This window comes from Danio aesculapii, chromosome 18, assembly GCF_903798145.1.
Source record: "Danio aesculapii chromosome 18, fDanAes4.1, whole genome shotgun sequence".
NCBI classification, from domain to species: Eukaryota; Metazoa; Chordata; class Actinopteri; order Cypriniformes; family Danionidae; genus Danio; species Danio aesculapii.
Window position 1 is genome coordinate 35,900,752 of NC_079452.1, and position 26,881 is coordinate 35,927,632.

The 26,881-nt window shown below is 37.3% G+C and overlaps 1 protein-coding gene across 1 annotated transcript in view; it reads left to right on the forward strand.

Annotated features, from left to right (window-relative positions):
- The window catches only part of sema3ab (sema domain, immunoglobulin domain (Ig), short basic domain, secreted, (semaphorin) 3Ab), a 65,149-nt gene extending 44,646 nt beyond the window's left edge, over positions 1–20,503 (forward strand). The window contains exons 8-17 of the mRNA XM_056477937.1: positions 3,514–3,628; positions 3,708–3,777; positions 3,923–4,067; positions 4,172–4,391; positions 5,416–5,507; positions 5,753–5,794; positions 7,003–7,160; positions 8,886–8,953; positions 16,666–16,811; positions 19,445–20,503. Of these exons, the coding sequence (XP_056333912.1) occupies positions 3,514–3,628; positions 3,708–3,777; positions 3,923–4,067; positions 4,172–4,391; positions 5,416–5,507; positions 5,753–5,794; positions 7,003–7,160; positions 8,886–8,953; positions 16,666–16,811; positions 19,445–19,915 (1,527 nt within the window). The 3' untranslated portion in view covers positions 19,916–20,503. The remainder of the gene's footprint in view (positions 1–3,513; positions 3,629–3,707; positions 3,778–3,922; positions 4,068–4,171; positions 4,392–5,415; positions 5,508–5,752; positions 5,795–7,002; positions 7,161–8,885; positions 8,954–16,665; positions 16,812–19,444) is intronic.
- The last annotated feature ends 6,378 nt before the right edge of the window (positions 20,504–26,881 follow it).

A 26,881-nucleotide genomic window follows, 5' to 3' on the forward strand; every position in this document is an offset into this window, starting at 1 on the left:
ACATCTATTTTAACTGCTCTTAAATTAGCACAAAAAAACTTTTTTCACCACCAATTTTTTCTACAACATTCTTTAGCTGTGAACAATGTGTTAAAGTAGTGTTTAACATGAGTTTATATGATTAGACATAAAATACCTGCAGTGAAAATACAAATAGGCAATGAAAATGTTTACAAAATGAACAATAGATGACAGAAATCAAAATACTGTTTCATTTATAATAGACAGCTGGTTAAAATAGCTATCACATGGTCTGACCAAAGAAATTGAAAATTTAATCCATCTGGATGATTTATTAACCTGCAAAGCACAAACAAAACAGTATCCTTTCCTGTGTACTGAGTGTACTGAGCATACAAATATGCATTCAGTCCTTCAATTGGACTATATTAGTGTACTAATGTAGGGAATAGTGACTGAGGGTACAGACGGTGAGCATAGACAAAGAACTAGCACTAGTTATACTTTGGTCATTTCTGAGTAAACAGGAAAAGAATATAAAAAAGAATTAAAAGTGCAGCATTTTATGTTACTTACTGTATGACACGAGGTGTCGGCTCGCAGCGAGTTTTGCTAGTTGACAAAACTGTCAAGTTGATGTAATATGAATATGATCTTTTGACTAAGTATGGCTATAGAAGCAGAAAGGAAGGATAATAAGGCAGGGAGGTAAGACTTCGTAACATTAATTTTCGGCCTTGAGTCAAGTCTAGAATCAACAGATAATTCTATAAAACATATGTATTTTTTTGTCAAAATTAATTGTTTTCCAGTTACATTTAGGATTGATTTCTGTTATTTATAATAATAATAATAATAATAATAATAATAATAATAATAATAATAATAATAATTGTTATTATTATTATTTTGTTTATAATAGCTATAAATATTTTTTGTAACCATACTAGAACTACTACACTTTTATAAACCAACTATTTGTAAGGTTGAGAGACGTGGGGGGAGGGGGGATGTATGCAGTGGTTCGCCCAGGGTGCCATTCAAGCTAGCACCGCCACTGATCATAAGGCCTTGAGGCAATCAGATGTAAAACACAATACTTATGAATGTCTTAAGTTGTAAATCGATCAGATTTGACCCTAACATATAAGGAAGGTACTGTACTGCTGTACTGCTCTTCAATAATGCCACTAAAATAGGGATACTCCACAAATTTTAATTCAATTACTGTTAAATTCAATTATGACTTTAGTCGGATTAAGGTATTCAAAAATTGCTGTTTACATGGTGACTCTTACACAGAGTATTGTCTTAATCATATTGAAACTGGAGCATTGTTGTCCATGTAAATGTACTCATTGCCTTATAGATGAAGGTAAATAATTAGATTTCTGTTGTCCATGTAAATGTAGTCACTGTCACCATGCAACTTAAGAGATGCCTAAAATGTCACAGAAGCCATCAGCCGAGAGAACAAAGACTCCTCTGTAAAGAAAATGTGAGACTCTGGCAGGCTCTTTGGCTCAGCTCAAGTGCAAGTCTACAGCTAGAAAGGTGTTCTCAATTACAGCTTGCTCGGTATTCCGGTATGACTGGAATCCTCCCTGCACCGGCGCAGACAATTGTCTCATTATGCAGAGTGTATGTTTCGTTTATGCAACACATTTTTCCAGCCCTGCTAATTAGAGCTGATCAATCCACTGCAAAATGAGACTGTTTATATTGCTCGTGTGTTCCGCATGCCAGGTTTTGGTGTAAAGCTAGATTGCAGACAGGTGTGTGTGTGTGTGTAAATAAAGGCTGTATGTAATGATATAGAACTTTAAAGTAGTGAATCTGTTTGTGAATTGAGAAATCCACATTTCCTTGATCCTTTGATATGGATGAGACTTATAAAAACAAGTTTTACAATGCAAAAGTTCCCTGTTAGTCCAAAAACAGCTTTTATTACAACCAAGCTGCCAAAAATGAGTCATTTTGTTCTTGCTCCTCTTCATTATGCATTGTTATGCACAAGACTGCTTGTTTATTTTCGTGAACGCCTCAGCAGATTGATGTAATGACATTTTTAATGCTTGCAAAGATAGATAGATAGATAGATAGATAGATAGATAGATAGATAGATAGATAGATAGATAGATAGATAGATAGATAGATAGATAGATAGATAGATAGATAGATAGATAGATAGATAGATAGATAGATAGATAGATAGATAGATAGATAGATAGATAGATAGATAGATAGTAATTTTTGTAAGCTGGTCAGCTACGTTCGCTTGAATAATGTTCATGCTGCCCTGTATTTTGTTGACACAGGTGATCTACCGTAGACCAGCTAGATTAATCATGTACCAAAAACTCAACGCAGCTCTCAGACTAGGTTACACACACACACACACGCACAAACAAACACACACACACACACACACACACACACACACACACACACATATATATATATATATATATATATATATATATATATATATATATATATATATATATATATATATATATATATATATATATATATTGTGCTCTGGATATTAATGGTAAAAAATTGACTCTGTTCAACTAACATTTGAGTTGAATTGGAAATGATTCACAAAATGTGAACTGCATTTCAAAGAAAATCAGCCGGTAATGGCTTTCCTGGGCAATGAAATGTTCCACCACATCAGTCCAATATTCTCTAGCTAAAATTGTAAAACTTTATTCTTTTCTACTTTTAAAACCAAATTCCCACTCTTTTGTACTTTCAAATGCTGCTGTCAGGTCAACATTCTTTGTTCTTGGAAAACTGTATTTTTCACTTCATTTCTGGAAGCTGATTCCAGCAGCGGGGGATGTATTAACTGAAGGCGGATTCACCCTGCTTTGACTAAACTCTTGGAATTTCTAATTTGCTTGATCCTAATGATCTGAGGCATCTGTTAGGTTTGTATTCAAGGAGCATATCTGTAATGTGTTGAGGTCCTAGGCCATTTGATTTATGATTTATTGGCAAGTAATAATACTTTAAAATCTGTTCTTAATGTAACTGGGAGCCAGTGTAAAGACCTGAGGACAGGTGTGTTGTGCTCTGATTTTCTGGTTCTGGTCAGAATCCTGGCCGCAGCGTTCTGAATGTGCTGCAACTGTCTGACTGTCTTTTTGGGAAGGCCCGTGAGTGAGTATGTTTGTACTTTTAGGGCGCATATTAGTACCTCAAACAGTACAAAAATTTTCTCTCAACATTTTTTAGTAACTAATATGAACCTTTGAGGTTCCAATTTGGACCCTTTATGTACCAACGTGTACCTTTTGAAAGCTCTCATATTTATTTCTGAGAGTGTTGAAATGTTCAGCTTCCTTAAATCCACTTCTGAGTCATATATCAAATCAGTTGAAATGAAATGTTTAAAAAGGCACATAACCCTGTGTATAAAACCCATAAAAAATCTAGTGTTAATAATTTTATTTCACACATTTCAACTGATATGAAGTAAATGTGAAGTAAACACTACATAACAGAAACAGAACTAAATAAGTACTGGTTTGTATTTGGCAGAATGACTTTGGAGGCCACAGGAGTTTAGTGAACAAATGGACCACCTTTCTGAAGGCCCGTTTAGTCTGCTCAGTTCCTGGCCTCAACGGCATCGATACACACTTTGATGAACTGCGTAAGTGTAAAAAACAATGTTTTACTTGTTTAACATGTTTGGTTGACAACTCACAGTACCTCACTGTGATCATTTCCAGACGACGTGTTTCTCATGAGCTCCAAGGATCCTAAAAACCCCATTATCTATGCTGTATTTACAACATCCAGGTAATGAAACATCCAATTTACACCACAGTATACTGTTATATAACTGCATAATCTGTAATCTTCTATTCCGAGTGTGATAATTGTGTTTAAGTCCCTAAAGATGAACCTGTGAAACAGTTGGTAATTGTTGTTTCTTTGTTTGCAGTAATATTTTTAAGGGTTCGGCGGTCTGCATGTACAGTATGGCAGATATCAGGAGAGTGTTTTTGGGCCCATATGCCCACCGTGATGGACCCAATTACCAATGGGTACCATTTTTGAGTAGAGTACCATATCCAAGACCTGGCACGGTAAGATGGCCATTCAGAGCTAATGTACATCATACCTTTTTTATGGCTCAAATCAAAATGAAATGTTTGCTTGTATCCTAATATATTCTCCCGAATTTGGACAGTGTCCCAGCAAAACGTTTGATGGTTTTGAATCGACAAAGGACTTTCCTGATGATGTCATCACGTTTGCCAGAAGCCATCCGGCCATGTACAACCCAGTATTTCCAATCAACAACCGTCCAATTATAATCAAAACTGATGTGGACTACCAGTTCACTCAGATAGTGGTGGACAGGGTTGAAGCAGAGGATGGCCAGTATGATGTCATGTTTATTGGCACTGGTGAGTTGTTTTTTGGTAACACTATATTTTAATGGTCCCCTTTAGACTATTCGTTGATTATAAGTAGGCCCATATGGAATCTGAATGCGCAGAAACCCGCAGTTTTCTGCAGATTTTTTTAGCACTTGATTGAGTCTATTTATTTACTAAATATATATTTATTCAGTTTTATACAAATTTCAGTAATATTATTGACTAATATAGTAAATGTTTATATGATTTATTTACAATACAGTTTGTAAAATACATTTTTAGCAAATGTAATGTATGAGAGATTGCTTTGTTTACCAAACAAGTGGATCCAATTTGATTTGCATTGTAAATTTTGGATAAAATTTAGCTAAATTTAGCTTTCGATAAAAGTTTTTAGCTACTATAGTCCCAAAATCATTCAGCATAAATCCACAGATTACATTTTTTTCTGCACAGAAATAGCAACAAAAAAAAAATGTCACAGATTCTGTCTCTGCCCTGATTATATGGGTGGTTGTTTTGTTCCGAAACAGGGACTTGGTGCGGTTCGCTTTTACACGGCAACATTTTCTAAACAGACTAAAATAGTTAAAACAAGTCACGTGTGAGTAAACTATCCTCACATCGGTCAGAGTTTCAGGGTTTATTTTTCACGGATTCCGCTCAGCTGTCTTGTTGTTATTTTAATTTTTGATGATAAGCAATAAGTGCGTTTTGTCTATAAACTAATTTCGAGAGGATCACATGCTTATGATTGATCATGGCTGGTCCCGAATCAGCTCCGCATATTGCACCATCAGCCAGTAATCTACTGACTATAACAATAACTAAATATAACAAAAACCTAATAGTCTAAAATCATTTTTTTTTACATAACGTACAAAAATTCAGTGTGAATGCATGTTCCGGTAATACTCTATTGATTGTTAGTTGACTTGAAGTTACTGTACTTAGAAACAACCAAGTATCTGAAGGGAACCATCAAACTGAAGTGTTTTATTTTTTGGCATATGCTTTATGTAAAATACAAGTTGTTCTTTTTCTACCATAGACATGGGCACAGTTCTTAAGGTGGTTTCCATCCCAAGAGGAACATGGCATGACCTTGAGGAAGTCCTGTTGGAGGAGATGACTGTGTTCAGAGTGAGTTAACATGAGCTTATATGTACATTATTCCTAATGGGAGATTTTCTTCCCCCTTAGACAACCATATACTGTACATTCTACACTGTAGCATGTTCAAGATGATTTATTATGTTTGCCTTTTCACACTGAGAATTTCTTGTAATATTTTGACGATAAAAATATTTTCTCCTTTTGAGACTGAGAAATATTTTGTAACATTTATGATGTCGAATAAAATTATTAAAAGCACTTCTTTTTTACAGGAGCCAACTGCTATTACTGCCATGGAGCTTTCCACAAAACAGGTTAGCATTATTAGAGCTTCAAACAACTGATCCCTTAATTCAATGAAGGTAGTAAAAAAGCAGCTTTTTGTAAGTGGCGGCACTGAACATGATTTGATTTGGCAGGTCTGAGGAGCATAATTGGTTTTATACAGTAGGTGAGGAGCAGGGCAAAATAGACAATGTTTTATATATATTAAAAAAACATAGATACTTATTCACTGCTAATTGTGTGCAAGTGTATGTAGTATAGATGGATGGATGGATGGATGGATGGATGGATGGATGGATGGATAGATAGATAGATAGATAGATAGATAGATAGATAGATAGATAGATAGATAGATAGATAGATAGATAGATAGATAGATAGATAGATAGATAGATAGATAGATAGATAGATAGATAGATAGATAGATAGATAGATAGATAGATAGAGAGAGATGGATGGATGGATGGATGGATGGATGGATGGATGGATAGAAACAATGGATGGATTGATTGATAGATAGATAGATAGATAGATAGATAGATAGATAGATAGATAGATAGATAGATAGATAGATAGATAGATAGATAGATAGATAGATAGATAGATAGATAGATAGATAGATAGATAGATAGATAGATAGATAGATAGATAGATAGATGGATGGATGGATGGATGGATGGATGGATAGATAGATAGTGGTTTTTGTAAGCTGGTCAGCTACGTTAGCTTGAATAATATTCATGCTGCTCTGCATTTTGTTGACACAGATGATCTACCTTAGACCAGCTAGATTAATCATGTACCAAAAACTCAACGCAGCTCTCAGGCTAGGTTACACACACATATGCGCCATTGGCCTCAGTCTGCATTACGCAGTGCAGGAGCTGCTGTCACAGTCAGTCACACAACACGACAACATGAGGTTCTGCCATTAGAGGCCACACACACACACACACAGCAGCTGCTTTTACACTCAGGAGTGCAGTGTGAGCTCTCCTTTAGACGGTGTGAATAATCAAGCAGACACTGAGAGCTTATCTAAAGGCATATATAATTAAACAGCTGCGTAAGAAACAGAGAAAACTTCCCTTATCCTCAGTCATTAACTCTGTCACACACACACACACACACACACACACACACACACACACACACACACACACACACACACACAAAAAAAAAAACTTTGTGGTTCCTGTTACATGGAAGTCTCAGTGTCTTGGCTTTATCTTTACAGCAACAGCTCTATCTTGGATCCGCCATCGGGGTTTCTCAGATGCCTCTGCATCGCTGTGACGTCTATGGGAAGGCCTGCGCTGAATGCTGCCTGGCACGTGACCCTTACTGCGCATGGGATGGCTCTCAGTGTTCCCGATACTTCCCAACGGCTAAGAGGTACAATGAGGATACACAGAAACACTGCAGATGACATGAAGATGACAGATGACATTTTTTACACAGTGGGCTCGTGAATTCCTCTTGTGTTTGCGGTGGAAAGGCAGCTTAATATCTAGTAAATTGTTTAAATTGTTGTGTTTTTTAGTGTTTGCTTTTGGCATGTTTTTATATTAAAGTGCACCAATATTAACCATTTTTCAAGGTTTAACATAATAGATTGTCTCCAGAAAGTGTCTGTAAAGTTTCAGATCAAAATACCCATCAAATTATTTATTATACCTTTTTTAAAACTGGGAAATATGCATATTAGCCAACCCTCCCATTTTTTCCGGGAGTCTCCTGTATTTCAGACCCATCTCCCGCCACCCTCCCGTTTTGTTATTTCTCCTGAAAAAATCCCGGAATTTTTATTTTATGGTAATATACAAAATAAACCTGATTTAACGTCCACAAACTGGGATCGAAGCATCTTTTTTCATAATTGTATTGTCACTATGCGGCTGTGGTGATTGTGGTGGCAATTTTACTATCTTTATTATAAACATGCACTGTTTTAAAAATGTTTTAAACTTGTAAAGCTCATTCTTGATCACATTTGATGATGATTGATGATCACAGAGGGCTGAACAAACCTTTTAATCCCGGTTGCTTTGCACACGTCCTGTATTGTTGATATGATTGGACTACGGAGACAAGTTAATATGCGGCTGTCAATCAATTCGGTGGGCAGGGAAACCACACTCCTACGTCACGTTGCAGTGGGCCTCAAAATGTGAGGGAATTGGATCCTATTTTAACGTCAGGAAATTTAAAAAAGAGGTTGTCTTTATATCACCCCAATTTGACTGTGGACACTATACCTACACAATTTTGTCCAAACAGCTTACAAAAGATGATTTTCATCATAGGTGCCCTTTAATATGTAATTTTTTTCCCAATATTTTATTACAACCACCTTTTTCAGTTTTTTCGCTTTTCATATTTATATTTTACTTTAGTTTTTAGTTTTCCTAAATAAAAAAAAGTTACTAGTCATCAACTATTAGCTTTATCAAAATTACTTTTCAGTTAAACTAAGGCTGAACATTAAGGGTTTAAAAAGCACTTTTCAGTTCTTGCCCTTATTATTTCCAGTTAACCACAGCCTGAACATTAGAAGTTTTGCAAGCACATTTCACGATACATATCATATCATATTAAGTTCCTGACCTTAATATTTGCGGAGTCAAATCCTTGAACTCTGTCCATTGAGGCACTCAGAAACACCTCAAATTTAAATTCATATCCTCTTTGCCATCTAAAGCAAACATACCCTACTTTATTCTTCATCTTCAGTTTCCAAAACCAGATCACGACAGGTCTCACAGTTACAGTCCATGCCATGTTCCAGTAGCAAATAATATTTGTGGACGGGCTTCTTCTCAGAGAGGCTCTTTGTGTGCTACTGGTGTTGAAAAGGCCTCACATATTGCCAACATTACCAGACTGCCTCAAATGAACATTCAGGACAAGACGTCTCGAGATACATCTTTTCATAAAGTTAAACAGCCCAGAGCTAAAACAGGTTTAATTTCAGACACACTTGCACTCATGTGGCGCTGAAATTGGTTTACTTCATGCAGCACGGTGAGAGGTTTCCTGCAAGACAGATGTGTGTGGGAGTCGATACGTGAGTTTCTGAGCTCTCTAATGTTCTGCTGTGTGCTTGTTGTCCGCTTGCAGGAGAACGAGGCGTCAGGACATCAGGAACGGAGACCCGCTGACTCAATGCTCGGATCTGCAACATCACGGTAATGCCAACAGTGCTATTTGTTAATTTTTAAATCATAATTCTGTGGTCTGTGTGTGTGTGTGTGTGTGTGTGTGTATACAGGTGTACAGTGCATCCAGAAAGTTCAATTCAATTCAATTCAATTCACCTTTATTTGTATAGCGCTTATACAATGTAGATTGTGTCAAAGCAGCTTCACATAAAAGGTCACAGTAAATAGGAACAGTGTAGTTCAGTTTATAGTGTTGAGTTCAGTGCAGTTTAGCTCAGTTCAGTGTGATTTAATAATCACTACTGAGAGTCCAAATACTGAAGAGCAAATCCAACGATGCGCAGCTCTATAGATCCCGAAACATGCAAGCCAGTGGCGACAGCGGAGAGGGAAAAAAAACTTCACTAAAGGCGGAAGTGAAGAAAAAAAAAACCTTGAGAGAAACCAGGCTCAGTTGGGCACGACCATTTTAATTTCTCCGCTGGCCAAACTTTTGTGCAGAGCTGTAGTCTCAGTGGCGGAGGCTGGAAGCTGGCCTCAGCGAAGACTCGTCTGTCTCTGGAGCGTCACAGGAATCAGTCTCATGTTCTCCACTCCTCCATGACCATCACAGTAGCTGCTCAGGATTCGGCCAGGTCCAGGATATAAAAAACCTTGGGATCATCTCGTCGTTGGTCTTGGATCGAATCAGTGACTCTGCATAGTCTGAGGGCCTCGGGAAGAGTATCCCCAGGTGGAAATGGAGAATAAAGAAAATAATTAGCGTAGCTGATGTTCACAGTGTATATCAACAAGATGCATAACCTGTGTGGAAGCCCCCAAGTGGTGCACTAAGTGTATGCTTTACTGAACAGATAGGTCTTTAATCTAGTTTTGAATTGGGAGAGTGTGTCTGAGCCTCGGACGTTATCAGGAAGGCTATTCCAGAGTTTAGGAGCTATAAATGAGAAGGCTCGACCTCCTTTACTCGACTTTGCTATTCTAGGTACTACCAGAAGCCCTGAGTTTTGAGACCTTAAAGAGCGAGTTGGATTGTAGCGAGACAGAAGATTGGTTAGATAAACAGGAGCTAGATTATTTAAAGCTTTATATGTAAGAAGCAATATTTTAAATTCAATACGAAACTTAACAGGCAGCCAGTGTAAGGAGGATAAAATTGGGGTGATGTGATCAAATTTTCTAGACCTGGTAAGAACTCTGGCAGCTGCATTTTGTACTAGCTGAAGTTTGTTAATAGAGGATGCTGGGCAGCCAGCAAACAGTGCATTACAGTAGTCCAGCCTAGAAGTCATAAAAGCATGGACTAGCTTTTCTGCATCTGAGATGGATAGCATACTTCGTAACTTAGCGATATTTCTCAGATGAAAGAAAGCAGTTTTTGTGACATGGGATATATGATTTTTAAAAGTTAAATTGCTGTCTAATATGACACCCAGATCTTTTATAGTAGAGCTAACGCTAACTTTGTATCCCTCTAATTGTAGGTCGAGTTGTGAGATCTGCTGTGTACAGGATTTAGGCCCAATAAGTAATAATTCTGTTTTGTCTGAGTTTAAGAGAAGATAATTGTTGGTCATCCAGTCTTTAACATCTTTAATACACTCAGTTAGCTTGGACAGATTAGACGTCTCGTCAGGTTTAGTTGAAATATATAATTGAGTATCATCTGCATAGCAGTGAAAGCTGATCCCATGTCTTCTAATAATGTCTCCCAGGGGTAGCATGTATATTGTAAACAGCAAAGGGCCTAAAACTGATCCTTGAGGCACCCCGTATTTTACTGGGCTGATTTGTGAAGGCTGTCCATTAATATTCACAAACTGGTAACGGTCAGATAAGTATGACTTAAACCAATGTAGGGCATGTCCCTGGACACCTGTAGACTTTAAGCGATTAATAAGGATACCATGGTCAATGGTGTCGAATGCCGCACTAAGATCGAGTAGAACTAATAGCGAGATGCACCCTTGGTCAGCAGCTAAGAGTAAATCGTTGGTTATTTTCACTAATGCAGTTTCTGTACTGTGATGAGCTCTGAAACCTGACTGAAACACTTCAAAAACATTGTTGGTCTGCAGAAAGGAGCATAATTGAGCAGAAACAACTTTTTCTAGTATTTTAGATATAAATGGAAGGTTTGAAATAGGCCTATAATTAGCTAAGTTGCTGGGTTCCAGTTGTGGTTTCTTAATAATAGGTTTAATAACAGCTAACTTGTAAGGATTTGGAAGATGGCCTAAAGATAATGAAGAGTTGATAATGTTAAGAAGAGGTTCTCCTATAACAGGTAGCAATTCTTTAAGTAACTTTGTTGGAATTGGGTCCAATATACACGTAGCTGATTTAGAGCTATTTATAATTTTGTCTAGCTCTTCCTGTTCTCTGATTTTAAAGCACTGTAGGTTATTTAGATTCAGAGGCGTGTTTACTGGATCTGAAGTATAAGGCGGTGCAGAAAGTTTAATATCTCCTATTTTCTGTCTAAAGCCTTCTATTTTATCACTGAAAAAATTCATGAAGTCATCACTACTAATTTGCGGTGGAACGTTTTGTTCCAAAGATGACCGATTATTTGTTAATTTAGCGATGGTGTTAAATAAGAATCTAGGATTGTTTTGATTATTTTCTATCAGTATTCACAGTGCTTCACTTTTTCCACATTTTTTTATGTTACAGCCTTATTCCAAAATGGCTCAATTCATGTATTTCCTCAAAATTCTACACACAATACCCCCTAATGACAATGTGAAAAAAGTTATGTACATAATTATTCACAGCCTTTGCCCAATACTTTGTTGATGCACCTTTGGCAGCAATTACAGCCTCAAGTCCTGCTGGAAGATGAACCGTCGCCCCAGTCTGAGGTCAAGAGCACTCTGAAGCAGGTTTTCATTCAGGATGTCTCTGTCCATTGCTGCATTCATCTTTCCCTCTATACAGACTAGTATTCTAGTTCCTGCTGCTGAAAAACATCCCCACAGCATGATGCTGCCACCACCATGCTTCACTGTAGGGCTGGTATTAGCCTAGTGATAAGCGCTCCCTGGTTTTCTCCAAACGTAACGCCTGGCATTCACTCCAAAGAGATTTTTCTGTAACCTTCTCCAGCCTTGTATCTCGAGACAACCCTGTCTCAGAGATCTACAGACAATTCCTTTGTCTTCATGCTTGGTTTGTGCTTTGACATGCACTGTCAACCCTGGACCCTTAAATAGTGTATGCCTTTTCAAATCATGTCCAATCAACTGAATTTACCACAGGTGATCTCCAATTAAGCTGCCGAAACATCTCAAGAGTGATCAGTGGAAACAGAATGTACCTGAGCTCAATTTAGACCTTCACGGTAAAGGCTGTGAATACGTACATGTGATTTTTTCAGGTTTTTTATTTTTAATAAATTTGCAACAATTAAAAAAATTAAATCTTCACATTGTCATTATGGGGTATTGTGTGTAGAATTTTGAGGAAATAATAAATTTTATCCATTTTGGAATAAGGCTGTAACATAAACAAATGTGGAAACAGTGAAGTGCAATGAATACTTTCCGGATGCACTGTATGTGGTTTACAGGGACACAAAGTTGTATAATAACATGGGTATGACTTAGTTGTACTCTAATAGGTGATTTACAGGGTCACACTTCATGTCCCTGTAATTCAAAACTCTTAAAATCATACTTATCGAAGTCTTTTGAAATTCAAATTTTGCCACAGGTTACCTGTGGGGGAGTTGGGCAATGTATACTAATTACTTACAGATCACTCCAAAAATTCTAAAATAAATAATAGAAATAATAATAACTTAATAGAATGGCACTTTAAAGGCAATCAGTCATCGTCCCAATAATTACTCTGAGAAGTGTTGATGGTAGAAACGTTCTGTGGCTTCCGGGCAATCAAAGTAGTACTCTGGCCCCTCGTGTGACACACGGAGTCTGGCAGGATAAAACATTCTAATGCCCGATTCACATGGGGCTTTAGTGTCAATGCTTGACTAAGGGAGTGTCTGAAGTTGGGGCTGACCCGATCATCATAGCAGCGTCGGCCAGTGAAATAAGTCCGCAATCGGCTATTGTCTGAGCTAATCTGATTGGCTGACGCTTCCATTGGTGGTTGAAAAGTTGAGAAATAGCCAACTTCTGCAGCGAGCAACGCCGCAGAAGCAGCGTCGATGGCCCCACAATTCAGTTCGACAATGCTTGGCGTCACCCATTCAAAGTGACTGGGAAGCATTGATGCTGACGCCCCGTGTGAATGGGGCATGAAACGAACATTGCGCTTATACAGCAGACCTTTGACGTCATTAAACGAGGCTCTCCTTTTGGTCACCAAGGCTCAGGAATCCTCATAGAATTCTAAGCGCAGCATTTTTCTTAATATAATGTCTAGTTATAACTGCCAATATCTGGTGGGGCACAAAGGAAATCATGAGGGCTTTGGGAAAAAAATCTGTCATGAACCGCCTAATGTCCTTTTCCTCGATGTCCTCCGGGAGGCCAAAAACGCAAATATTTTGACGCATTAAAGCAACATTCTCCTCCGCTACTGACCTCAGCCTTGTCTGAATATTCAAGACCTCTTGTGTAAGATCAGTTATCCTGTCACTGTGATCGGTGAGGCTGGTCTCCATGACAGTAATAGTGGATGCTTGTGCCGCCAATGTGGACTCAATAAAGGCAGTCGATGAACTGAGAGACTCCAATCATGAATTCAATAGTACAGTAAGTTCGCAAGTAATGTTTTTTCTCAATTTATCCAGCTCGTTCATGAGTTTGTCAGCTGTCAGCGGGGATGTTTTATCCGCCATTTTGCCACCTTTGGGGCCAAGATCGCAAACTATGGGCTGAGAGTTATGTTTACCACTGGCATAGGTTGCATTGCTCAAGCAAGATGATTGCAAGATGATTGAATAAAAGTGATCCGTTGAAGAGAAAACAATTGCAAAAAAGCTGTGATATTTGTAAAGTAATGAAAATTGCCTCATAGCACTGACACTACATGTCTCTCCACTACATGCAGAAACCGGAAGTCCTCTGAGTAGGGCAATGATAAGCAAAAAATAAGCAATTTTTACAGGGAATGTCCCTGTAAACCATGTTTACAATTTGTGTGTGTTTGTGTAAATTGCCATTTTTGCAAATTTTTTAAATTTATCTTGCATAAATGACATATTTTATAATGTTTGAAATCCAAACATGAACTTGTAGGTCATACATGTAATTTATATTGCCATATATCAGATCTCTGTATGAAATTAAGTGATATGAATATTGTCAAGTATGGTTACCTATACTCAAAATTGGTCCTCTGCTTTTGACCCATGCATGCAAGGGCACACACACGAGTGAGATGTGTTATTTAAATGAGTTACTTAGTTATTTTTAAGGAATGTGAAAGTATGTACTTTATATTTGCGATTAAAAAAAAAGTAAGTTTAAGAAAGACTTAATATATTAATATATTACTTTTAAAAGCAACTTTATTCAACACTGATTGAAATAAGAGGGAAGAGCCTCAACAAGTGGTCCCAAGAGGCCCCTTTAAACACATGTTAATACCAGGTGGAAACAGCCAAACAAATTCTAACCTAGCATTTCAAAAACTAAGAAAATCCAGGACCAACAGCAATGTTGAACTTGTAAACTGTATTATTTAACTTTATTGAAAGCATGATTGCATGCTAGTGACATGCTTCCTTCTTTGTAAAATATAATTCAGGATGTGCGGGGAAACTATGTTTGAAGACAGAGATGAAAGTCCTGCATACATGCCGCACATGCCAGATTAGTGTTTAATTAAAGCTTCTGTAATGAAACACGGCTTAAAAACGTCATTGCGCTATGTTAATGATACATTTAACTGCAGAGGAACTGTTTCACAGCTGTTTGCTGGAATACAAGCTCCAGAACATGTACTTAAACATGTCCACATAGATGTACATTAACTTCCAAAACTGCTGGGTTTTGGACTTTTAAGAAGCCGCAAGGCTGCATTTATTAAAGTATTACATTTTTTTTTTTAAGGTTTTCAGCATCCTTAGCGGTGACACTTTATTTTGAAGTAGACTGTCTGCTTAATATCTGCTATACTGCTCCTTCAACAGACATTTAACTGACTATAAGAAACTTTGCAAGTACATGTCAACTTACACTAAACTTAACCCTAACTAGATGAATTAGTTGGCATGTAAATGCAATGTAACTTCAATTCAACAAACGGACCATCAAAATAAAGTGTGACCTTTCTAGCTACATAATGTTGCACTCAAAGTCAATCCAGCAGCTCTAGATTAGTAAGCATTGTTTTGCATTAGGCGAAGAAAATTACTCTGTGACCATGAAAAATTATTCACTATAAAAAAGTATTCAAAATAAAAAAAATATTCAATATAATATAATATAATATAATATAATATAATATAATATAATATAATATAATATAATATTCACGGCTCTTCATTCTAATCAGCTCCAAAATGTAGCTGCTTTTTAAAAAAAATTTCAAATAAAATCCACCAGATTTTATTATAACATGTCAAATATTTTTTGGTAAGAAATGAAAGTTAAAAATCAGTTTAGTTTAGTTTTAAATAGTTTTTTGTAACACCATAAGTGCGACCATCGACCACAAAACCAGTCTTAAAGACAAATTTAACCAATAATACATTGTATGAGTCCAAAATTTTTTATTTTTTTTGCCATAAATCTTTAAAATATTAAATAATGATCATGTTCCATGAAGACATTTTGTAAATTCCTTACCAGAAATATATATATAATAACTTAATTTATGATTAGTCATATGCATTGCCAAGAACTTTAAATGTGATTTTATCAATATTCAGATTTTTTTATTGTTCTATAATAACAAATCATACATCAATGGAAAGCTTATTTTTTTCTAATAAACTACCCTTATGAATGGATTTGTGGGCCAGTGTCACAAATATTACTTGTCGCTTATGATTAATGCATTCTTTCTGAATATAGCAAATCTTTTTTTGGTCACTTATAATAAGGTTCATTTAGATGAAGTTAGTTAATGTGATTATACTAATATTAACTAAGAAAAAACAATATCTGGACACTATTTATTAATCATAGTCAATGTTAATTTGAACATTCACTAATGCATTATTTATATCCAGAGTTGTGCTTGTCGACATTGACTTGTTGGTAATGCACTGCGATTAGTTAATGCACTAACAAAGAACTAACCTTAACAGTTATGAACAAATACTGTAATAAATGTATTGTTCGTTGTTTGTTCATGTAATTAAATACATGAATGACCATTAATTAATAAAGCCTTATTGTAAAAAGAAAAGAGCCTCATGACCCAGATCTTTTAAATGGTCTAGTATACATTTTGAGGTCACTAGGACCACGTTCAAGACCACACACTGATTTCCTGAGTTCTGGTCAAACACACCTCATTACAGTGGCACTGCTGAACCACAGACGTTTCATAGTTCAGACTTAAAAGGAACAGCAGAAGAAAATGAAAGACAGAGAAGAAATAGATGTCATTTAACACAACCAGGGATTTGTTTTTTTTATCTCTCTCGCTCTCTTGGCCTTGGATCCCAGTAGAGAGACACACAGCTGTGATGTAGACCTACTGGGTGTGACTCTGTAGTGTGATTGCAGCATATGGTCTGAACTGTCAGTTTGGGTTCTCACCGCTCATGTCTCGATTCAAGATTTCTCACTTTTTTGTCTCTTTCTCTGTCTGAGCAGATGAGGCAGATGGCGAGACGGGCTTGCTGGATAAGACTGTGTATGGAGTTGAAAACAGCAGCTCTTTTCTGGAGTGCAGTCCTAAATCTCAGCGTGCCCTCATTTACTGGCAGTTTCAGAGACACGGGGAGGACCACAAACTAGAGGTTTGTTCTCATGTAAAAAAATTAAAAATTTTCCTTCGGCTTAGGATTCATCAGAGGTCGCCACAGTGGAATGAACCACCAACTATTCCAGCATATGTTTTACGCAGCGGATGCCCTTCCAGCCTCAACCCAGTACTGGGAAACACCTATACACTCTTGTATTCACACACACACACACACACACACACACACACACACACACACACATACACACACACACATACACACACACACACACACACACACACACACACACACACACACACACACTATGACCAATTTAGTTCATCCAATTCACCTACAGATTAGCACATGTCTTTGAACTTTGAACTGTGGGGGAAACCGGAGCACCCGGAGGAAACCCACACGAACTTGGGTGGAACATGCAAACTCAACAGAAATGCCAACTGGCCCAGCCGGGACTCGAACCAGGGACCTTCTTGTTGTGAGGTGACAGTGCTAACCACTGAGCCACCGTGCCACCCAGTTTCATTCAAAAAGATCCATTGTAACTGCGAGTTGTTTGGTTTGACCATCTGCTACTTAACTTTTAATGGCATCTCATGATTTTTTTTCATCATGATCCAGACAGCAGATAGAGAAACATCTGACCTTGTACAGTTCACATTATCATTTCCACAATATGATCATTTGATGAGTGACCTCATCATATAACGTATGTCTTGGATATAGACTTCTGAGATCTTATATGTTTGCTAAAATCACGCAGAATTTTATGTTTTACATTTTTGTCTGTGTGTGTGTGCAGATAAATCACATATAATCTAATATAATCAAATATTAGAAATCAGGTCAGAATTTACATTCAAAAACTTTCAGGGGGTCTCTTAATCTTTTTTCATAGTTGAAGGCAAAATTAAGAGCCATTCTGTGAAATTTTTATTCTTTTTTTAAACACAGTATTAACCCACATGCGGTTTAATGGAAACAACTTGTTTCAATACATTTATTGTCTAATAACTTGTTTCTTTTGTCTTTGCCATGATGAAAATACAAACTTTTTTAGTAGTTAATTTGCAAGATACTAGTTTTCAACTTAAAGTGCAATTCAAATGCTTAACTAGGTTAATTAGGTTACTAGGTAAGTTACTGTATTTATTTTCTATTGCCATTCTGGGGGCTAATAATAATGACCTTAAATATATACACTTACCGGCCACTTTATTAGGTACAGCTATCCAACTGCTCAGTGATACAAATTTCTAATCAGCCAATCACATGGCAGCAACTAAATCCATTTAGGCATGTAGACATGGTCAAGACGATCTGCTGCAGTTCAAACCGAGCATCAGAATGGGGAAGAAAGGTGATTTAAGTGACTTTGAATGTGGCATGTTTGGTGCCAGATGGTATTTCAGAAACTGCTGATTTACTGGGATTTTCATGCACAACCATCTCTAGGGTTTACAGAGAAAGGTCCGAAAAAGAGAAAATATCCAGTGAGTGGTAGTTCGTTGGGTGAGAATTTTTTTTGATGATGCCAGAGGTCAGAGGAGAATGGCCAGACTGGTTCCAGCTGATAGAATTGCAACAGTAACTCAAATAACCACTCGTTACAACCGAGGTATTCAGAAGAGCATCTCTGAACGCACAACACGTCCAACCTTGAGGCAAATGGGCTACAGCAGCAGAAGACCACACCAGGTGTTAGCCAAGAACAGTAAACTGAGGCTACAATTTACACAGGCTCACCAAAATTGGACAGATTTGAAGATTGAAGATTGGAAAAATATCGATGATGAGTCTCGATTTCTGCTGCGACATTTGGATGGTAAGGTCAGAATTTGGTGTCAACAACATGAAAACATGGATCCATCCTGCCTTGTATAAACAGTTCAGGCTGGTGGTGGGGCTGTAATGGTTGTGAGGGATATTTTCTTGGCACACTTTGGGCCGATTAGTACCAATTGAGCATCGTGTCAATGCCACAGTCTACCTGAGTGTTGCTGACCAAGTCCATCTCTTTATGACCACAGTGTACCCATCTTCTGATGGCTACTTCCAGCAGGAAAACGCATCATGTCATAAAGTACGAATCATCTCAGACTGGTTTCTTGAACATGACAGTGAGCTCACTGTACCCAAATGGCTTCCACAGTCACTACATCTCAATCCAATAGAGCAATTTTAGGATGCGGTGAAATGGGAGATTCACATCATGGATGTGCAGCCGACAAATCTGCAGCAACTGTGTGATGCTATCATGTCAATATGGACCAAAATCTCTGAAGAATATTTACAGTACCTTGTTGAATCTATGACACAAAGGATTAAGGCAGTTCTGAATGCAAAAGGGGGTCCAACTCTGTACTAGTAAGGTGTACCTAATAAAGTGGCTGGTAAGTGTATAATATTATGTACATTAGATAAGATACAAAAATAAACAGGTGTATTAAACGTATTGATGTTGTTATGACCAACATGCTATCATAAATGTTAGTAGTTTAGATCCGTGTCTAGTATGGATCATCAATCTCTTGTTTACAATAATTTGACTACAAACATTTATCTAATCATACATTTGGGATAATGGGGTGAACTACAGCCAAAATAGATGAACAGCTGTTGTCCACAGAATGTTTACAGTGCTGTGTGTCTGTGTTTTGTTTTAGATAAAGTCAGATGAGAGGGTGTTGGGCACAGAACAGGGTCTTCTCATCCGAAGCCTCCATCAGAAGGACTCAGGTGTGTATTACTGCCATGCCGTTGAGCACGGCTTCATCCAGACCCTCCTTCGTCTCACTCTCAACGTCATTCCTGCCGAACACCTGGATGATCTACTGCACCGAGACCCACCAGACACCAGTGATCCCGCCAACGGCAAGATGTGGTATCGCGACTTTCTGTCCCTCATCAACCCGCCGAGCCCCAACAGCGTTGATCAGCTCTGCGAACAGGTGTGGAAGAGAGAACGCAAACAACGCAGACAGAAAGCCAATCTGCTGCACGCCAGCCAATCACACACCAGCCAGATCCTCCACTCCAGCCAATCACACGCCACTAAGTGGAAGCTGCTACAGGAAAACAAGAAAGGACGCAACCGCAGGACCCACGAGATGCAGCGGGCGCCGAGAAGTGTGTGACATGGACACCAAATATATATATATATATATAAAACTTCTGCTGTTCTACAGACAGACCAATTGGACTGCAGACAGGAAATGGGGAATTTCACTTCCTGTCATGTTTGTGTGCAAGAGAGATGAACCTTCATTCACACTTAGTATGTATTGAGACTCAAACTGCTTTGAGAGGACGTGAGGATGCCTGTAAATATGACATAAATACAAAACCATACTGTGAAACAGGTTTCAGTCCATATAAGAGCCTGTTTCATTTATGAGGGAAAAAACATGGATGCTGAAAACCACTGTTTAACCTCTGTTTAGCTGAAGCACAACCCCAGTGCATTCTGGATTATGACCTTGTCTGTAATATTATGTGTATAGAGTGTTTTGACCTTAGTTAAACTGGATAGGACACCCAAAAATGAAAATGTACTCACCACTGCTTCCAACACAGGCTCATTCTGAAAACGTAGCCCTATATAAGTTTCTGCCAGAAAGACTTTAGGAGGCAGATAAACGTTTTAACATTTATTGTAAATTGTTTGGATAAATGTAAGTTCCTTACTGTCCTTTCATAAAGTCCTTTGGCGTAAGCCCCATCTATGGTGCAGAACTCTGAATGAGCTGGCAGATCCTGTCTGAAGATCAAGGCAGAGCGAAGCCAACACCCGAGTGGAGACGAGGCCGACCTGGTGGTGGTGGGGAGGATGGAGGGAAACTTCTGCAACGTCACCTGAGTACAGCAAAAGAGATTGTTTAGATGGGCTTATATGTAGCGCGCTTGGTCGTTATAGGCTGACGAGATAATAATTATGAATTACGTGACCTGGCAGAACTATTATTAAATCTTTCATTTCTGGAGATCGTAAATTTTGTAGCCAGAAGTAAGTATGGCTGCATTTCATCTTTAAAATTAATGCTACGGGGTGGTATGACGCCGTTCCTTTTCTCGATTACCAGTTGACCACTTACCTCCATATGCACGGCTTTCCCGCTGTTACCAGTTTCCTCAGTAGCTCACCATGTACATCGGTGGACTTGAGATGCAGAGAGAAGCTGACCACGACGATGGGGTTCGAGTCCAGTGAAGAACAGTTCCAGATAGCGGGTAAGATAAAAACAGAATCCAAAAAATAAAATAAATAAGTAAATAACAGGGTGAGAATGTGGTAAAATCCAAAAAAGTGGTAAAAATCAGGCGAGAGCTTTTCTTTTTCTGGATTGCTTTTTAAAACTGTGGGTTGGGTTTAGGGAAGTGGGTGGGCGGGTCAATCGGTTGTTTTGAAAATACTATTGGTTGGGTTTAGGCAAGGCCGGAGCAAGCTGAACTGGCGCTCTAGGCAAACGATGATCACGCCGCCCTCAACCCGAAAGGGAAATGATCGGTTTGCAAAGTAAAGGGGGGTCGGGGTGGGTTATGGGTGACTGGGGGGATGAGGGTGGGGGTGTCGCTGATGAAAGTGAGGACTGGGCGGGGGTGGGGGGATCGGTTTGGGGTGGATGGCGGATGCCACCCTCACTATTCTGCCACCCAAGGTCGCCTCTATGGACATGGAGGTGGGTCAGTCGATCAGTCAGTCAGTCATTCAGTCAGTCAGTCGACAGCGGTCTCTGGTGGATTTGTGAAAACAAAAACCAAAAAAAAAACATACCTCCTGGGACATATTTGGCACTTACGACAAATGTATATAGCGGTAAGTTTTCAGAATGAGCCTGAGTTGATTGAATCATACTTATGTGATTCAAAACATTTATGAGTAAGAAAGTGATACCTGATAACCTTTGACATTCATAGTAGCGTATAAAATAGTGTGACCATTTGTCCTCTTTTTCCCAAACATGTCCTATTTTTGGGGCTTAAAAAATGCATCTGGATGTGATCTTCTGAAGCAGGGGTCAAACTCAATTCCTGGAGGGCCGCAGCTCTGCACAGTTTAGTTTCAACCCTGCTCCAACACACTTTCCTGTAGGTTTTAAACAAGCCTGAAGAACTTGGAGCTAAACTGTGCCGAGCTGTGGCCCTCAAGGAACAGAGTTTGACACCTGTGTTCTAAAATGTCTGGGACTAGGCTTTCATTTATTATATGCGATTTTTGCATTATATTTCTCTTCAGACTCTTTGTTAATTAATTTTTTTTCATTTTACTTAATAAAAAGCAGTCACGTCAAAGTCACGTAAAAGATGTTAAATGCATTTTTTTGATTTGTTTGTTACCATTCTATTGTTAAAGGCCCAAATTTCACTGAAAAGGATGTTATTGCTTTTTCTATTAAAGTTCAGTAGTATCGTTTTATTTTCATTCATTAATTTTATTTTTCAGCTTAGTCCCTTTATTCATCTGGTGTTGCCACAGCGGAATGAAGCGCCAACTTATCCAGCATATGTTTAACACAGCGGTCCACAGTCCAAAAGGCATGCGCTATAGGTGAATTAAATAGGCTAAATTGGCCGTAGTGTATGTGTGTGAATGAGAGTGTATGGTGTTGGGTTGTGGCGGGAAGCACATCAGCTGCGTAAAACATATGCTGGATAAGTTGGCGGTTCATTCCACTGTGGCGACCCCTGATTAATAAAGGGACTAAGCCAAAAAGCAAATGAATGAATGAAAGAAATAGAGTCACTGTACATAAAAAGACATACTGTGGAAGTCAGTGACTATTGAATTCCGACATTCTTCAAAATATCCTCTCTAAATGATGAGTAAATGATGACAGATTTTTCATTTTTGGGTGAACTATCCTTTTAACATATACTGTATATCTTTGTATCAGAATGGTAGGCCCTTTTCTTTATGTACACATGCATTGTTATGGTTTTCTCCTCTTTTCCTCCCTCTTTCTGTCCTCCTTCTCGTGTTTTCTATTTTCATCTGCTGCAAAAGCAAAGCCTCAGCAAATCCATTAACGGAACTGTGTTGTTCCTGTGAATAAGCTCTTCCTGACAACAAAAAATGTTCTGCTATTTTTTTTAGATTAATATTTAATTTTGTACTGTGTCAAGAGTATATCTAAAATATTGCATAATAGATTTATTTTATTATTAGTTGTTGTCTTTGTAAACCACTGCATTATGAGGGAACACAAGCCCTCTCCACTAACTCTATCCTCTCAGTTAAGTTATTTGTTGATCTGTGTTCACATTTTCACCTTTATATAAAATCATTTGTGGTCAAGTTTGTGAAATACGGTGGCTTTTATTAAGGGGTACTACCATTCTGTTGCTTTTTGTTATGTTTGTTACATTTTGTTCTGAAAATGTTGGTTTTCACTATATTCACAAAGGACAGACACAAAACATTTACAAAAAACAATCCACATTACCACTTTGGAGCCTACTGTACAGTGCGTTCATGGCATAGCACTTTTTTTCTGATTGCTTTAGTAAGGAATACAGGTTTAGATACTCATTTTTTTGTCTTTAAATTCTTTCTTTGTATGTGGTGTTCCATTTTGCTACTATAATGTGACATTTTGTTGTTGAAACAGCATTGTTTATTCCCTTTTTAGATCATGAAATTATATATTCTGCAGTCAATGAATTATTCCAATGGATTTCTGTAATCTGTGATCAAAATGTAATAACTTGCTCTCTGAGACAACTTTCCATCTCACAAAAGCTGAATCAATTTCAAACAATGGTTGGTTTAGTTATTTATTATTTTACATATGTAACCGTGGACCACAAAACCAGTCATAGCTGTAATTTTTATGTAAGATTTATACACCACCTGAATGCGAAATAAGTAAGCTCTCTGTTGATGTATGGTTTGTTTGGGAAGAGCGATATTTGCCCGAGATACTATAAAAAAAGATGTATATATTGTTGAAGTCAGAATTATTAGCTTCCCTGTTTATTTTTTCCACAATTTCTGTTTAACGTAGAGAACAGTTTTTCAACACATTTCTAAATATAATAGTTTTAATAACTCATCTCTAAAAACTGATTTATTTTATCTTTGCCATGATGACAGTACATAATATTTGACTAGATATTTTTCAAGACACTTCTATACAGCTTAAAGGGACATTTAAAGGCTAAACTGGGTTAATTAGGTTAACTAGGCAGGTTATTAGGCAAGTTATTGTGTAATAATGGTTTGTTCTGTAGTCTATCAAAAAAAATATAGCTTAAAGGGGCTAATAATTTTTACCTTAAAATGGTTTTTAAAAAATTACAAACTGCTTTGATTCTAGTTGAAATAATACAAATAAGACTTTCTCCAGAAGAAAAAATATTATCAGACATACTGTGAAAATGTCCTTGCTCTGTTAAACATCATTTGGAAAATATTTAAAAGAGAAAAAAAACTCAAAGGGTGGCTAATAATTCTGACTTCAACTGTATACTGAGAAACTTACGTTTAAAGTTGTCTAAATCAGTGGTTCCCAAAGTGTGAGTCGCGGGACATTGATAGAGGTTCACTGGGTGACCAAAAATCTAATTAATTTTTTAATAAATTGTTCGAATTACTGTATTTTATCCATAACTCACAGAAGCTAAAAAAATAGTTGCATTACAATACAAATTTGCAACAGATTGATTTTACGGCACCAGCCTAAACTTTCTGAAACTTTTTTGGCACTCGCATACATTTAAAATAAATACAGGCGACTGAAGGATGATGTCCAAGTGGTGGTCTCCAAAATTAAACCACTTGTGCTGTAAACAGTGTACCGACCAGTTTCATTAGGTGAGGTCAACATTAAATTAAATAACTAAATGAATATATAATAAAATATTCAATGTATAAATAATTATTTAAAAATTATAATTGTTAGACTGTTGTACTTTTTGTTTTGTTAATATGCTCATGTTTATATAGCCCTATTGGTGTGTGTGTGTGAGCCATAGCATTCAACATTTGTATGTTTATATCCACTTCTGAAAATAGTGGGGGTCGTGAATCACTGGCCTTTTTATTTTGGGGGTCATGAAATGAAAAGTTGGGGAACCCCTGGTCTAAATCGCATGCTTGTAATTTAAAACTCAAACATAAATTAAGTTTTGGTTTTTGGCAGTAGGAAATTTACAATATATCCTCATGAAATGTGATTTTGACAATATCCCAATGATATTTGGCATAAAACAAGTGTATTACCAAATATATACCCATGCAATATACAGTAAGTCTGGTTTTGTGGTCCAGGGTCACATATTTAAATAAACATATGTCTCAGTGTGAAACATTTTAAATAAATGGAGGAAGTTTTACACTTTAATCACATCACTGTATTAAAAAATACATTATATGTTTATTTAAAAAATAACTTACTCATGTATCATGCACAATATGACCAAGAAATTCAATTGGGTTCAATTTTATGTTGAATTATTGTTTAAAATGGCAAGGGTGGACATATTTACGATTGTTATATAATACAGAGGGTCTGTCCCTTGGCTGAGGAAAGCACAGCTGTGTGACTGAAACTGCTGGAATCAGAGACAGATCACAGCTGGGATGAGGCTCCTTGAGAAGTCCTACAATATTTTTATCAAGCAAAATTGTCAAGGTCATGAACACACTCACACCTGCAGCACACATATATCTGAATGTAGCTGTGAACATATAGACTATGAAAACAAGGTCCAAAGTATATGCCACTGTGTACAAACTGCATGTGAATTTACAGCACCACTCATTTCTGTACTTGTTTACAGTAGCTGTTCTTGTTAATGAGAATTTGTCTGGCGTTTGATTCCAGGCGGTGCTTATAATAATCTGCTATTCGTGACATATGGTGTTATGGACAGGCATAACTCCTGCCTGATAAACTCTCTCCTTTTGTAGCTAAATGTATAACCAACGGGAAAACTGCTCAATGATTTCAGATGCAAAACTCAACAGTATGAACTTGATCGCTCAGCTCTGTTTTGGATGGACGTTGGCCTTACTTTTACAGGGACTCTCCTGAACTGGAAACGAGGGACAAAAGACATAGACATTAAAAATGCTGCTGTAAATTATTCATTTCTGGCATGCATTCTGCTGTTCAAATAAATGTCTCTTCTAAAGACGCTGTGTGAGAGAAGTGGAGCTGCTGTGTTATTCTCATTTCTGATTGCTTTGGCAGTGTTGTTGTGTTTTAGGTCGTCTGCACCTGGGCCTAGAAAAAATTATTCCCTGTCTGGTGTTATTTGTCTTTCTACTCAGCTATGGAACTTATGCTTCTGCTGAGAAAAGCTAAAGATTAATGTTGAGGAAAAAGCAGGACAGTGTCATCATGATCCTGAAGTTGAGCATCCATTTTAAAATGGTTTCTGTTTAACTACAAATGGTAATCTATCAAAACTTAATAAAAATAAAAACTTAATATATTTGATAAGTGAATGTAACATTTGAGTCTTAAAAAAACCTTAAATTTAACCAATCAATAATAATGTTAACCCCTTCGAACCCTGTGTCAATTACAATTGACATCATACGTCAGGCCATGTTTTTTTTTTTTGTGGCTCCCAAGCATTTCATCTAATGGACCTTTTTCACAAGCCTGTTACGACATGTTTAACGGTCATGAGCTTCTAAAATTCTTTAAAGTTTTTAATGTATGAACATTTATATGTATTTATGTATGTAGTATATCTTCTTTGTTTCAAATTACAAAAAACAAATTACCGATAGTGCGAGGCGTTTCCAATGCAGTGTCTATGGGACAGGATGGTCAATTTGATGTTATTATCTCTTCTGGCTGTTGTCATTAGTCCCACACTATTTTTTTCCTTTTTTTGAAAGTCTTGATAACAACAATGTGGAGTTTTTTTTAAAATTTATTTAAGCAAATAAGATTGTAAAAAAATATTTGTTGTATTCTCCCACTCACCATGCTCTAAGTTTTCCCAACTATGACGACTTCCGCTCCTGAGAAACCCAGAAATGTGAAAAGGGTCTATTTAAAGCCTGCAGTCCATGAGACTGGAAGATTGTCATCCTATCAAATCGCAGTAAGACTTACATGTTGTAATTTGAAAAAACTCCACTACAG